The sequence below is a fragment of the Aulonocara stuartgranti genome (assembly GCF_965226115.1).
Source record: "Aulonocara stuartgranti genome assembly, chromosome: 5".
NCBI classification, from domain to species: domain Eukaryota; kingdom Metazoa; phylum Chordata; class Actinopteri; order Cichliformes; family Cichlidae; genus Aulonocara; species Aulonocara stuartgranti.
In genome coordinates, this window is record NC_138943.1 from 17,893,001 (window position 1) to 17,909,337 (window position 16,337).

Here is a 16,337-nt window from a genome sequence, read left to right on the forward strand (position 1 = left end):
CAAGGTATCTGCATGCTTCATAGTAACAGCTTTATCTCTACTGCAGAGGAGAAGCTCTCGACACAAATGCAATCAGCAACGCTAACGACAAAAATCAATACAACTCAGGTCTTTGTGTTTTTGTATAGCAGTTCTCCCTGTATTGTGTTTCATTTGCAAACACAAGATAGTAAAGGTCATTCTGTTGGTCAATCAGTGCAGTGCATCATCCACAGCTATAAGAAAACTCAAAAGGCCATGAGCCAAAGTGCCTCAGTAACTCCACTTTAAGTTAATAAAGCAGAAATGTCATAAAATGACCCAAAGCTACAAAACTCCACTTTGCTTGAGTCAGCTAAAAGTAAACAGTCAAAGTAAATCCATTACAATGAAGTAAAAATAGAGCCTTCTGTAGGAGATACTTCAATGTATCTGAAAGCCAGATATGACAGTCTTCTTGATGATGTCGCTCCTTTAAACAGGACCATTATCTGTTTGATAATGCTGGCGCGTCACAGCGCTGACACCAAAGGACACCTTGTTTCTATCTCAGTGCCGCCAGCAGCTTCTGATGAAACAGCAGTGTTTAACTCTCTGGAATGAGAAGCAGTAAAATCCAGCAGCCAAAAGAAAACGATTTCCTCTCTGCTTTATATAACACCACTGAATCCCAAAGATACACAAGGACATAATAAGTAGCGTACTTTGAGTATGGGTGTCATTTTATGCACAGGTGTTTGCCAAGTTAAAACAAATCCTTCACAAGTGTGTCACACAACTTTTTGTCTCCGGTCAACGTCTTCGTTTCTTGTTGTAATAAGGGATCAGCTGGCCTTTGCTTTGGCATCATTCACTTAGCCAATCATTCAGGCTACTGCTGTCTGTGGCTTTTAGCTGAATTCAATTTTTGGAATAAAGCCCCTCAAGCTGTTTGGCTCTTTTAGTTTAACAGTTTGTTGAGGTGTAAATTTATGGAGATAGCACAGGCAGCGAGTGCTGTCCTTATCTAACTGTCTTTGCAGAAATGTCCATCAAAGTTCAGAGTGTGAAAAAGCTGGCAAAGACATGAAAAAGCAAAAAGGAACATGCATGTTAACTAACACAGAGACGGGACATTTGGCCTCCTGTGACATTCAAATTAGCAAAAGGGAAAACTGCTTTCTCCTCTACATGACATGGATTTAGTGGGTGATCTGTGATATTTAATCCCAAATGGCCTTAGAGATGAAAGCTCTTCTTAAAGCCAGTTAATAGTCATCTGCTGTTGACACAGCCAGTGCTTCAAATCTGCATTCACAAGTAGCCGGGTCTCATTGGAGCAGGCACACGATTTCTGTTCGCTTACACATTCTTCACTGAGACAATATGCTATATGTATTCTAATTATTATCTACTGCACAATAAAAACTGTACAAGTTTATTACATTTACTGCAGCAAATGTGTGTTGATCTAAGATGTTCAACATCTGTGATGTACATAAACAAACACAAGAAATCAAAGCGTATGTCTAAACATCTAAATCTTCCAAAATGACTGAAATTGTCAGGATTTGTGTCGTGGATGAGAGAAGGAGGACCCAAACGCTGGACTCACAGGTAGATAGGTGAAGGTTGGTGTTTATTGTCGATGGAGTGAACAAACAGAACAGAGGTAGGAAATGGCTGGCTGGCTGGACGACTGACTGAATGACTGAAGGACTGACTGAAAGACTGAATGGCTGGCAGATTGAACGCAGGCGAAAACGACAACATAACATCACATGTACTTCAATGACACGACAACGATCGGATTGAACTGAGGACTTAAATACACGCTGGGTGATGAATGATTAGAAACCGGTGAGTACGCAGCTGAACGTAGTCTGACTAATGATACATAGAAATAACTGGAACACAATACGCAGGCGGTATGCTGGCACAGAAAACATAGATGTGAAAATAAACTGAACATGACAAAACGGAAAACACTGGGTCAACGACCCAGGAACCCTGACAGAAATAAGCTGCTTCCTCTACTCACTCCATCTCCATCAGGCAGGATAACACCTTTATCTCCCACTATATAATAACATGTAGGTTTTCTGTAGGTTAGATGCAAATATTAATTGGTAATGATGAAGACTGTGGTTTAATAAGAAAAACTAGATCAGGGATCACATTGTGGCCACTAGTCATTGTAAACAAGCTTTTCTGTATCAAGCATTTAAGCAAAAATCTGGTAGTTTGTCACTGCCATTTAACGACACACTAGCTTTAATCGCATAATACTTCAACACTATACCCAGGTTGTTTTAACTTGTAAAGTGACCACTTCCTATTTAAAAAAGGTATGTTACCATTTTACCCTGGAGCTCTTTCTGCCTCCTCCGTGGCACTCAAAAGGCCACCAGTCTAGTATGACAACAGCTAAGACAAGACGAGCAGGGTCAATTCCAGAAGCACCCTGTAAAGTCAACATGACATTGCCACTGGCTGTAATAAGGTCAGTTCTTAGCCTGTCTGCTTGGAAATACGACCTGCAGCCGGGAGCCATAATGCCACATATAATTCCTAATCAGTGCCACAAAGTCAAATCACAACTATCCAAAGAACACAGGCACTCTTTTGCGCTTTATTGTGAATTTTACTGTTTTGGAAGTGGGTGTAATGTGAAAAGGCGTACTTGGGCTGCAAAGGAAGTGTTGTCTTCAACAAGTTTCAACAATAAATGACTTTAATTCCAACTCACTCTTCTTGTGTAAACTCAATCGACAGCAGCAAGAAGGAACATATCATCAAAACGTGCTACATTTCTTTAGGAAAACACTTTTTTCATCATGTTTAATTAGATGGAAAAAAAATAGAAAGAGAATCCAGGTGCTTGTTAGTGTGTCTGCATGTGTATGTGATGCTGATGGATATATACAAGGCTCCACCTCCCCACCTGCTCTCTCTGTGTACTTCTGTCTCCACTAGCAGCAGTGCATTAGTGCAAGTGCCCAGACATGCACATACACTGCAGTTAATGCTAAAAACCAGGTCAACGCTACCACAGCAAAACATAGGAAAAATATAAATCAGCTGTTTAAAAAAAACACACACTTTATGCAACAAAGAAACAAGTAATTGTGATGTTTCATAGTCCCACTGGCGGCCCACTGTTGTGTTGATCCACCACCTTGACCCTAAATGAATATCTCGTTAATGAAAATGGATTGCTACAGAATATAAGAAACATGTCCCCAAAGATAGGAAACTTTGGTGTATTTTTAAAATTGTTCAGTGTATTTCTGCAAGGCCAAATACCATTCCTATGCATGCCTTTGTAAATATGTTAACTTGCACGGGCTGGTGCTGTAGGGCTTTATTATTTATGGAGTTTTAAGCTATAGGATTAAAAAGAAGACCCATCTTCGTTCTCTAACTTTGTTTTTCTTGCTCTTAAATTGCTCCTGCAGGTTAGAGGAAGACACATTGGTGTTCCAACAATAAATAATCTGTTTAAGTTTAAAGGTATAAGACAAATTAATGTTGCAACTACTTGTGTAGCAATGGCCAACAATGTTGGATGATTTATAGAAACAGCATACTAAGAAAAGAATTGCTTTTTCCAAAGTGCTCAGATTCCTCATGGAACACCTAAACTCAATCCCTCCTCCGCTGCTTTGCGGCTTTGATGTCTAACTGCATGATACAACAAACTAGTAGGGCTGTGATCTCGGGATTGTCTATTTGATTGGTTTGCTAGTTTAAAAGTAATGGTATTCCCAACACCCAAATTTGAGTGTTAACACATCAGAAATGGCATATTTAGAAATGTCTGGACTAATAATAGTTCTAACATTAGTGTCTATCTGTTGCAGCAGGCCTACATGACCAATCAGCTGGTAAAGCGTAGGCTTCACCATCAAAACTGATGGTGAACGTGATTTTTTTTTTTTAAAAACGTACCTTCTTTTAGCGTTTTGAGCAATTAGCTCGAAGCAGATTTTTATTTTTAGTGTTGCTGTGATCTAGTTTTTGCATTTCCCAGTCACAATAACTGCTTATTCACCTCTTGCTTTCAGTGAAGCAAGTTCAAATGTCATAGCTATTCTTTGAAACACCAACCAGCTACAGCTCAAACTACATCTGCAGGGCAATCAGCATGCTGCCATTCACCATCAACCTGCAGTCAGACCAACAAAAACCATCCACCATGAGTCATTTCAAAAAGTCAACAATCCAAACTAATCTCCTGTGATGGGCACTTATGCAATATAGGTTGTGAATACACTCACTGGCACTCTGGCAGAAACTGCAGAGAACGTATTCAGTAGATAAATGGAGAGATGGAAAAAAGGAGGAAGAAGAGGGAGTGAGAGACATAGACAGATACAGAGAGCAAAGGAAGGAGAGCAGATGTGGCCTTTGGGCTGAAACTGCTGAATCACCACGTCTCCTCTCATTACTTTATTGCATCGTGAACCTGGAGCACTTTCTCTGGAGCAAACACAGAGTGCCTGTTGTGATAAAAGGCAGAGAACGACAGCAAAGAGGGAAGACACAGAGGAAAAACCCACAAAAGAAGAGCAGACAAACAGGAAAGAGCGCAAACATCCAGAGGAAGTGATAAAAGGGAGATCCCCAAATATCCTCCCTCCCCCTTTGTTTATCCTCCCCTCGGTGCTGATATCACCTTGAGAGGCCCTGGAGGACACTGTCTCTTTCGTCATCCATCTCACAGGCTTAGGTCTGTTACATAAAGACTAGAAGAGTCTACTCGAACACAGAGCCAGATCCAGATTTGCCTGAAAATACACTCACTCTTTCACATTGCAGATTTAGTGCTGGACTCCCATTGTGGCTTCTTTTTGAGGCACTGTCAGAGAAACCGATCATTATAGCACAGTCAATATATGAGAACGTGGAGGAAGATGCACAGACAGTCATGATACCCATGGCTGCTTATACACGAGTCAGTCAGCAGTTAAAAGGGCATGCAAATTCTATTTGGAGCTGTAAACCATTTGTATATGCATGTCTGGGATCGATTAGTTTGCAGGGCGAGCCAAATGAATATTTAATCCTAATCTTCAAGCGTTTAAGATGCGAGGTTTGATGCAAAGAATTATAATTTATGGAAATGAATAATCAAAGTACAGAGAACTAAAAGGGGAGAGTAAGAAAAAGCCAAGGCTTCGTTTTTATTGCCATCATCATGACAGGTACAAGTGGCGAGTGCTTATTGCATGCCAATTCCATTCAGGGTTTATGAATGTGTTGATAAAACATTTCCTGTAACTCGTGAATATGGCTGTAAAGTGGGCTTTGTTTCTATCTAAGAAGACAAGTAATCTGGCATTCAGTGAGACTTATATAATAAATTCTCCTCAGAGGGAATTTATGTTTGTTGTATTTGCCAAAAATCTAAATTTCTGCCTTAACATTGCATAACACAGTGCAACACAGCATCTCTCTCAGGCCCTTTTTTAAATTGCTGCTTTTACCTTGGCCCAGCAGAAGTGAATAAGCTCTAAATTGATGTTTTTTCAGTGATTTTTTAAATGCATTTTAAATATTCATTTATTAGTTGGTTTTAACCTTCTTCCAGAACCAGGTCATATCTCATATTAAAAGGCAACCTGCTGCCATTTTGAGGTTACAGAACGGACGCATTCAGTGGAGATGCAGTCTAGTTATCCAATGATTAAAATGGATGCTGTTTGCTAATTACTTAAATCCTGTTGTATTCTGGCCTGTAATAGGGACAAAAATAGCTATTGTATTTTAGCTGTCTCTTCCCTATGAAATCCAACTTTGTTTGTTTTGGCTTGAAAGTTTTAGAGCTATTTCTATTTAAATACGGGTTTGTTTTGGGCATGAGAGGCCTAGGACCTGAGGGTTTAAGAACTCTTTAAAGGGTCATAAAATACCTCAAGCCTGAACATGGTTAAGAATATCCACTCGCGTACTTACTGATGCTCCAAGTCTGGTTTTGTAAGTATATATATATATATATATATATATATATATATATATATATATATATATATATATATATATATATATATATATTATGGCATGCCCTTTAGGAAAATATTATATATATATTCCAACCAAAGTCTGAATATATAGAATGAAACTTGAATATATAGAATGAAACTTGAATATATAGAATGATCTTTTGAATATATAGAATGAAGCTTGAATATATAGAATGAAGCTTGAATATATAGAATGAAGCTTGAATATATAGAATGATCTTTTGAATATATAGAATGAAGCTTGAATATATAGAATGAAGCTTGAATATATAGAATGAAACTTGAATATATAGAATGATCTTTTGAATATATAGAATGAAGCTTGAATATATAGGATGAAACTTGAATATATAGAATGATCTTTTGAATATATAGAATGAAGCTTGAATATATAGAATGAAACTTGAATATATAGAATGATCTTTTGAATATATAGAATGAAGCTTGAATATATAAAATGATCTTTTGAATATATAGAATGAAGCTTGAATATATAGAATGAAACTTGAATATATAGAATGATCTTTTGAATATATAGAATGAAGCTTGAATATATAGGATGAAACTTGAATATATAGAATGATCTTTTGAATATATAGAATGAAGCTTGAATATATAAAATGATCTTTTGAATATATAGGATGAAACTTGAATATATAGAATGAAGCTTGAATATATAGGATGAAACTTGAATATATAGAATGAAGCTTGAATATATAGGATGAAACTTGAATATATAGAATGAAGCTTGAATATATAGAATGAAACTTGAATATATAGAATGATCTTTTGAATATATAGAATGAAGCTTGAATATATAGGATGAAACTTGAATATATAGAATGATCTTTTGAATATATAGAATGAAGCTTGAATATATAAAATGATCTTTTGAATATATAGGATGAAACTTGAATATATAGAATGAAGCTTGAATATATAGGATGAAACTTGAATATATAGAATGAAACTTGAATATATAGGATGAAACTTGAATATATAGAATGATCTTTTGAATATATAGAATGAAACTTGAATATATAGAATGATCTTTTGAATATATAGAATGAAGCTTGAATATATAAAATGATCTTTTGAATATATAGAATGAAGCTTGAATATATAGAATGAAACTTGAATATATAGAATGAGCTTTTGAATATATAGAATGAAGCTTGAATATATAGAATGAAACTTGAATATATAGGATGAAACTTGAATATATAAAATGATCTTCTGAATATATAGAATGAAACTTGACGTCACGGAGGCGCTTGCGCCATCTAGTGTTTTCCTTGTTTGTACCTGCGAGGAATGGCACTATGAGCCAGTCCGCACGGAATTTTGTGGCTCAAATTCTAAGTAATGAGGAGCTAATTAACACCCTGGCAAATGCATGTTCTGGGCAACCTAATATTTGTACTAGTGTACCGCATCGTACTACTGATGAAGAAATTTATTCACTTTTTCGTCGTGGAAGACCAAATGCAGTGAACCTCTCCGGTCAGATAACCCCTGGTTATCCAGCTAACGTTACTGCGGTCAAGTGAGCCCTCACTTACGAAGTCGCAGTCAAGCTAGCCGCCCCGCCAGCCGCACCTAAAATGTTGTTGCACTACTCTTACGCATATTACGGTATAGGTGCCGACTGGCTTAGAAACGCAGTGTTTTCTGTCCTGACACTATTTTACTTCACAATCCACTCCCAGTTTTGGTTAATCTCCACTTTCACCCCTGTGATCCACAGCCAAAATTACTGTATGATTCAGAGAAAATTAACAATAAAATTTACCCAATTTACTCAACTATACTTTTAATGTCCTCATCTTTGAGCTCAGATTACAGGAAAACTGTAAGAGGTGACGCAGATATCTCACTGGATTATGACTCTGGGTGACCCCCTATCCGCACCCTGTGATCCACAGCCAAAATTACTGTACGGATTTCTGATAAAATTAAATCCTATTCCATTACCAAACAAAATGAGTTCATTGAAGTATTTGCTTAGCTACAAGAAATGTCTTTCCACACACAATTTAAATTTTTCAAAATGTCATTCACACACCACCTCAAGTATCAACTTCAGTTTTAGACATTATTTATTCAGTGCTTAATCACAACAATAGTCAACTTAAGGCACTTACATAATAAGTTAAACCTTACAATAATACATACAGAGAAAAACCCAACCCAATCATATGACCCCCTATGAGCAACAGTGGGAAGGAAAAACTCCCTTTTAACAGGAAGAAACCTCCGGCAGAACCAGGCTCAGGGAGGGGCGGCCATCTGCCTCAACCGGTCAGGGTGAGAAATTACATTTCTCAGATTACTGATTTCTCATATTACTACACAGTTTAGATACACTCAACAAAAATATAAACGCAACACCTTTGTTACTGCTCCCATTCCCCATGGGATGGACGTAGAGACCGAAAATTCATTCCAGATACACAATATAACCATCCCTCCCAAACAGTGGTCACAAATCAGTCCAAATGTGTGGTAGTGGGCACATCTGCTATATTGAGATAATCCATCCCACCTCACAGGTGTGCCACATCAGGATGCTGATCTGACATCATGAGTAGTGCACAGGTGTACCTCAGACTGCCCACAACAAAAGGCCACCCTGGAATGTGCAGTTTTTTGCGCTATTGGGGGTCTGGGGACCCAGAACCGGTCAGTATCTGGTGTGACCACCATTTGCCTCATGCAGTGCAACACATCGTCGCATGGAGTCTATCAGATTGTCAATTGTGGCCTGTGGAATGTTGGTCCACTCCACTTCAATGGCTGTGCGAGGTTGTTGGATATTCGTGGGAACTGGTACACGCTGTCGTATACGCCGGTCAAGCACATCCCGAACATGCTCAATGGGTGACATGTCCGGTGAGTATGCTGGCCATGCAAGAACTGGGACATTCTCAGCTGCCATCTGCCCTGAACAATGTGAACCATGATTCATCCGTGAAGCGCACACCTCTCCAACGTGCCAGACGCCATCGAATGTGAGCATTTGCCCACACAAGTCTGTTACGGCGACGAGCTGGAGTCAGGTCAAGACCCCGATGAGGACGACGGGCATGCAGTTGAGCGTCCCTGAGACGGTTTCTGACAGTTTGTGCAGAAATTGTTTGGTTGTGCAAACCAATTGTTCCAGCAGCTGTCTGGGTGGCTGGTCTCAGACGATCTTGGAGGTGAACCTGCTGGATGTGGAGGTCCTGGGCTGGTGTGGTTACACGAGGTCTGCGGTTGTGAGGCCGGTTGTATGTGCTGCCATATTCTCTGAAACGCCTGTGGAGACGGCTTATGGTTGAGAAATGAACATTCAATGCACGGGCGACAGATCTGGTTGACATTCCTGCTGTCAGCATGCCAATTGCACGCTCCCTCATTGCTTGTGGCATCTGTGGCATTTTGCTGTGAGACAAAACTGCACATTCCAGGGTGGCCTTTTGTTGTGGGCAGTCTGAGGTACACCTGTGCACTACTCATGATGTCAGATCAGCATCCTGATGTGGCACACCTGTGAGGTGGGATGGATTATCTCAATATGGCAGATGTGCCCACTACCACACATTTGGACTGATTTGTGACCACTGTTTGGGAGGGATGGTTATATTGTGTATCTGGAATGAATTTTCGGTCTCTACGTCCATCCCATGGGGAATGGGAGCAGTAACAAAGGTGTTGCGTTTATATTTTTGTTGAGTGTATCTAAACTGTGTAGTAGTAATATGAGAAATCAGTAATCTGAGAAATGTAATTTCTCACCCTGACCGGTTGAGGCAGATGGCCGCCCCTCCCTGAGCCTGGTTCTGCCGGAGGTTTCTTCCTGTTAAAAGGGAGTTTTTCCTTCCCACTGTTGCTCATAGGGGGTCATATGATTGGGTTAGGGTTTTTCTCTGTATGTATTATTGTAAGGTTTAACTTATTATGTAAGTGCCTTAAGTTGACTATTGTTGTGATTAAGCACTGAATAAATAATGTCTAAAACTGAAGTTGATACTTGAGGTGGTGTGTGAATGACATTTTGAAAAATTTAAATTGTGTGTGGAAAGACATTTCTTGTAGCTAAGCAAATACTTCAATGAACTCATTTTGTTTGGTAATGGAATAGGATTTAATTTTATCAGAAATCCGTACAGTAATTTTGGCTGTGGATCACAGGGTGCGGATAGGGGGTCACCCAGAGTCATAATCCAGTGAGATATCTGCGTCACCTCTTACAGTTTTCCTGTAATCTAAGCTCAAAGATGAGAATATATAGAGTACAGTAGAGTAAATTGTGCAAAGTTTACTATCAATTTTCTCAAAATCCGTACAGTAATTTTGGCTGTGGATCACAGGGTGAAGAGTGGAGATGGCCTAGATTCATAATCCAGTGAAATATCTGCGTCACCTCTTACAGTTTTCCTGTAATCGGAGATCAAAGATGTCAATATGTAGAGTACAGTAAAGCAAAATGGGAAGATTTTACTATCAATTTTCTCAAAAACTGTACAGTAATTTTGGCTGTGGATCACAGCATGCAGAGTGGGGGTCACCCAGAGTCAGAATCCAGTGAGATATCTGCGTCACCTCTTTCAGTTTTCCTGTAATCTGAGCTCAAAGATGAGGACATTAAAAGTATAGTTGAGTAAATTGGGTAAATTTTATTGTTAATTTTCTCTGAATCATACAGTAATTTGGGCTGTGGATCACAGGGGTGAAAGTGGAGATTAACCAAAACTGGGAGTGGATTGTGAAGTAAAATAGTGTCAGGACAGAAAACACTGCGTTTCTAAGCCAGTCGGCACCTATACCGTAATATGCGTAAGAGTAGTGCAACAACATTTTAGGTGCGGCTGGCGGGGCGGCTAGCTTGACTGCGACTTCGTAAGTGAGGGCTCACTTGACCGCAGTAACGTTAGCTGGATAACCAGGGGTTATCTGACCGGAGAGGTTCACTGCATTTGGTCTTCCACGACGAAAAAGTGAATAAATTTCTTCATCAGTAGTACGATGCGGTACACTAGTACAAATATTAGGTTGCCCAGAACATGCATTTGCCAGGGTGTTAATTAGCTCCTCATTACTTAGAATTTGAGCCACAAAATTCCGTGCGGACTGGCTCATAGTGCCATTCCTCGCAGGTACAAACAAGGAAAACACTAGATGGCGCAAGCGCCTCCGTGACGTCAAGTTTCATTCTATATATTCAGAAGATCATTTTATATATTCAAGTTTCATCCTATATATTCAAGTTTCATTCTATATATTCAAAAGATCATTCTATATATTCAAGTTTCATCCTATATATTCAAGCTTCATTCTATATATTCAAAAGATCATTCTATATATTCAAGTTTCATTCTATATATTCAAAAGATCATTTTATATATTCAAGCTTCATTCTATATATTCAAAAGATCATTCTATATATTCAAGTTTCATTCTATATATTCAAGTTTCATCCTATATATTCAAGTTTCATTCTATATATTCAAGCTTCATTCTATATATTCAAAAGATCATTCTATATATTCAAGCTTCATTCTATATATTCAAAAGATCATTTTATATATTCAAGCTTCATTCTATATATTCAAAAGATCATTCTATATATTCAAGTTTCATTCTATATATTCAAGTTTCATCCTATATATTCAAGTTTCATTCTATATATTCAAGCTTCATTCTATATATTCAAAAGATCATTCTATATATTCAAGTTTCATTCTATATATTCAAGCTTCATTCTATATATTCAAAAGATCATTCTATATATTCAAGTTTCATTCTATATATTCAAGTTTCATCCTATATATTCAAGTTTCATTCTATATATTCAAGCTTCATTCTATATATTCAAAAGATCATTCTATATATTCAAGCTTCATTCTATATATTCAAGTTTCATTCTATATATTCAGACTTTGGTTGGAATATATATATATAATATTTTCCTAAAGGGCATGCCATAATATATATATATATATATATATGTATATATATATATATATATATATATAATAAAAAATAAACAGCTGCTTTGCCATGGAAATCCATGCTGTGAAGCTTCTGGCATGCAGTATTTACGCTGATGTTAACTCCAGAGGGTTTTTGGAAACTCTACAGTTATCGAGTCAGCAGCATGTTGGTGATTATGCAGTCTCGGCACTCAACAACCCTGCTCTGTAATTTTATGTGATCTGACACATAAAGTGTCAGCCATTTGAGGACCCTAAATTGGATAAGAGAGATGTAGAAAAGAAGAAAGAAAGGAGGGATGGATGGTATGTTTAGCATCCCTAGAGATGCCTGCTGGCTATGTATTTCTCCATACTTCTACGTACATACTCAAATGTATCTACTGTATGTATTGATGTATTCTATTTATCCACATGTGTAAACATACTTTACTCTAAAGATAAAGAGTAAAGTGGTAAAAAAAAAAAAGTTAGTACGAAGTTGTAAAAACTTAAAGAAAATTAAATGTATGGAAGGTTTTATTTAAAATAAGAAGAAAATCTAATAATAAAGGAGATCATAAATTCAGATTCTTGATTCAAAAATGCCCTGATTATTGGCACATACAGAAAGAAAAAACTGTTTCCTCTCATGCATGAGTGATGACTGGCCTTCAGGTTCATTTTAGAGGCAGTAGTTTCAGTTTTTACTCTCTGTTTCTCAGTTTATATCACTAAGAGCCTCAAGCCCGCTCTTTCTTGATGGATAATCAATAATGTCTAGCAGAATGCCTCTTTAGTCCTCATGCCTAAAGGAAAGCTCAGTCTACCCATCGCTCCCAATGAATAAACATTAATATTTAATCTGTGTTCTCTGAAAGAAAGATTGTGTACAAACAAAATGAAAAGGCCATTGAAATTATGCCAGTGAAATTGCCAATTCATTCCATTATATTGTGTTTGCTGTGAATCATATTTACTTTCTTGGCATCACCAAAGATGCCTGTGACCTGCGACTAATTTTGTATTACACGATATAAAATCTTTCTTGTGTGAGCCGAGGCAACGACAGTGTCCAATTGCATACTGTAAACCTGCATTTAGAGTTGAGTAACCATAAACCACAAAAGAGTTTTTGCAAATCCAGAGTACATTATTCATAGCTGGAACCAAAATAGCTATAAATGATTATCAAACTGGAGCTTAAATTCCAGCAACAGCACTCGCTCACGCATTCAAACATATGCTAAAACCAGATTTCTTATTACCACGCACAGTCTGATATGATCGATAACAATTCGAGACCACTATAAAAAGAGACATTCTGTTTGGTCTTTGTAAATTTGTAAAAAGGATGGATTATACGAACTAGAGCCACATATTCAAATGTCTTTTATGAATTAAGGCAGTGTCTCACATTCAGATTGCCACATCATGGATGGCAGCCGTCCAATCATAAGCCACCAAAACAGTCCCAGTATGAACTACAGCATTACCATAACATAGAGTCACATTCAGTCGGCACAGAATAGTGGAACCTCAATTTTCATGCCTGATTCCACACATTTGTACCCTGAAGAGATAATCCTGCACTGACTGTGTTGAGAACTATTTATTGTCTTTAATTCACACTTACCAAATCATAAGATAGATAGCAGTCAAAATGCTTTACAGTTCCACTTTAAACAGAATTGGATTCATGCCACTCCTCTCACCTAACAACAAAAAACTCAGGCCATAAATAAGTCTAAATTTCTCGAAATAAGTACTTTTTGGCCTTTATTTTGGCAGGACAGTTGAAATGAAGGTCGCGAGAGAACAGGGGGAAGCACACAGTAAAAGGCCCGAGGCTGCTTTTGGGACCTTAACTGGCCATTGTCTAAACGCCACAGTCTACCTGAATATCGTTGCTGACCATGTCCATCCCTTTATGACCACAGTGTACCCATCTTCTGATGTCTGCTTTCAGCAGGACAACGTGCCATTTCACAGAGCTGAAATCATTTCAAACTGGTTTCCTGAACGTGAGAATGAGTTTACAGTACTCAAATGGCCTTTACGCCAACGGATGTCAGTCAAAAAAAGCACCTTTGAGATGTGGTAAAACACAAGATTGGCTCATGGATGGGGAGCCAACAAACATGCAGCACTTACATGATGCCATCATGCCGATATGGATCAACATCTCTGACAAATGTTTCCAGGACCTTGTTGATCTTATGCCATGAACAATTAAGGCAATGCTGAAGGCAAAAGGCAAAGTGCACCTAACAAAGTGCCCGATGAGTCCAGCGAATGAGGGAGTCCACTTTCATCCAGTGTAAATGTACTGAAAATGTGTCTTCCAAATGACCCACTGACTCACTTGACCCACTAAAAATCACAGTCCACTTATTTCCTTGTTTTGGAGCTTTCAACCATATCAATCTAGCATCATATTCACTTTTATCTGTGCTACTAAGCAGTAATTGCTAAATGGCAACACTGCAGGACATCCAATAAATAGAAAAGGTCACAAGTGTCTCAGGAGGCTGCCATTTTTCAATGAAAGGTTGACAAGATTAAACTACACTTAGATAACGACAGTGCTGAACAGCTGTAAAATCCAACATCAACATCCACTTAAGAAAACATTTATAGCTTAAAGGTGCGCAGAGACAGAAAGCAGCAAGTAGACTAGCAACAATACGTAGCCTACGGCTTCCATTTCACTTGCAGAAGACTGTGTTTTATTCAGGGCTACACGCTGTTTTATGACAGTGTAAGATGTATGACTTCATTGCATAAGGATTATCTCCTGTTAACCAACCTGTACTGTCAAGGGATGGCAAGTCATACTCAGACCTCTGTAACACACACACACTAAGACAGCCTCACAGGAACTGAGACAGGTAACACTGCTGGCTGGTGAGACGTTTGAATCCAAACCCAAGAGAAAATCTGACGTGTCTGTTTGGATTAACAGACCTGTTTCTATTTTGGGAGCAGCTTCAGCAAGGAAGCAAAGTTCATTTTAAAGCTAGATACAAACTACAGGGAAAAAAGGTAGAAGGATTCATTTGAGTGTGTGTAGCAACTTTACTGGAATTTGTAAAGCATTTATTTATATTGATCAGTGCCAGTCAGTATAAAGCCAATACACCCACACTTAACTTGGCTATTTTGTTTTATTTCTTTCTTTCTTTTTTACAGTAAATCATGTTCTTTCTGGCTGATGATGAAGCAAATATTTTTATTTCACCAAACTGAAGAGCCTTCCAAAAGCTCAGACACAGTGTGCCTGTCTCTAACAGGTCACTAAAATTTCAAGTTTCGTTTCAGCAAAAGCACTCAGCTCTACTGCTGATAGCTTCAGCTTCCCCATCAAGCATTTGGAAAACCCTCTGCCAATCAGCCCAGTGAACACTTACCACTCATGCTGTGGCTCATCAATGACCAACAGAATCTTGAACTTCTTGGAGAGGGATGGAGAGGGAGCCGACTGCTCCACAAAGCCAGCAGCAGATGCGGCTGTCTGTTTGACCACATTGGTGATGGAGCTGAAGGAGCTGAAGAAGCCAGAGGAACCACTGGTGGAGGACTGGGCCTGTTGAGGCTGCTGAGCCTGCTGGCTAGGGCGCCGCTCCTGAGCTGCAGGAGAGCTGGCCGGCACCTGGGTCGGTCCTGGAGCTTTGGTTGGGGACGGGGCAGGAGCCGGCGCTGCACCCTGCTGGGAAGGGGAGGAGGCAGTGGGGGGAGGAGGAGCAGGTGGGTCAGGCCTCTGGAGGTCTGTCATGTAGCCATTGGGAAGGTTGGACATGAAGCTGCTGTCAGAGAGACGGCGTCTGAGGAAGTTCATGACTGCGGTCGAAAGGTGGGTCCCTCAGTCGGTCAGTTAGTTTCTCCTCTGATTTTAGGTCTGAACGGGGTGAAAGCAGAGGCAGGCTTGATCAGCGGTCGGATGAGTGACAGAAAGCAAGTCAGTCCAAATGATCGAGGGATGCGTGTCCGAGAGCTGCCTCTGCGGAAGGAAAGGATGGATGAAGCGATGGATACAGCTCTGGTCCAGTCTTCAAGAGACAGCTCTCCAAAGTGCAGCTAAGCCAGCGAAACAGCACGCGTGTATGTGGTGTTCTTCCTGCTGAGCCTCACGCCTCCCCACAAATGTGCGTGTGTGACGTGTGAAAGTGTGTGTCTGAGAGAGAGAGAGAGAGAGAAGGAGATAGAGGTGTGGTGTCGCCCCCTTTGGTGAGGTGCTGGTGCTCTCCCCCCTCCACTCTGCCTTCCTGCCTACTGTGCTGCTGCGAGCTGAATGTACTCAAGAGATGCTGCTTTCTCCGCTTATCTCACCCTTTCACTCGCTCATGCTCTACGTGCCCTTTTCCTCTCCCTCACTCACTCTCTCACTCGCTGTGCTCGC

General features: G+C 39.3%; 1 protein-coding gene across 1 annotated transcript in view; it reads right to left on the minus strand.

Annotated features, from left to right (window-relative positions):
• Positions 1–16,337, minus strand: part of syn2b (synapsin IIb) — a 116,522-nt gene extending 100,185 nt beyond the window's left edge. Inside the window, exon 1 of the mRNA XM_082534731.1 lies at positions 15,349–16,337. Coding sequence (XP_082390857.1) covers positions 15,349–15,776 — 428 coding nt within the window. The 5' untranslated portion in view covers positions 15,777–16,337. The remainder of the gene's footprint in view (positions 1–15,348) is intronic.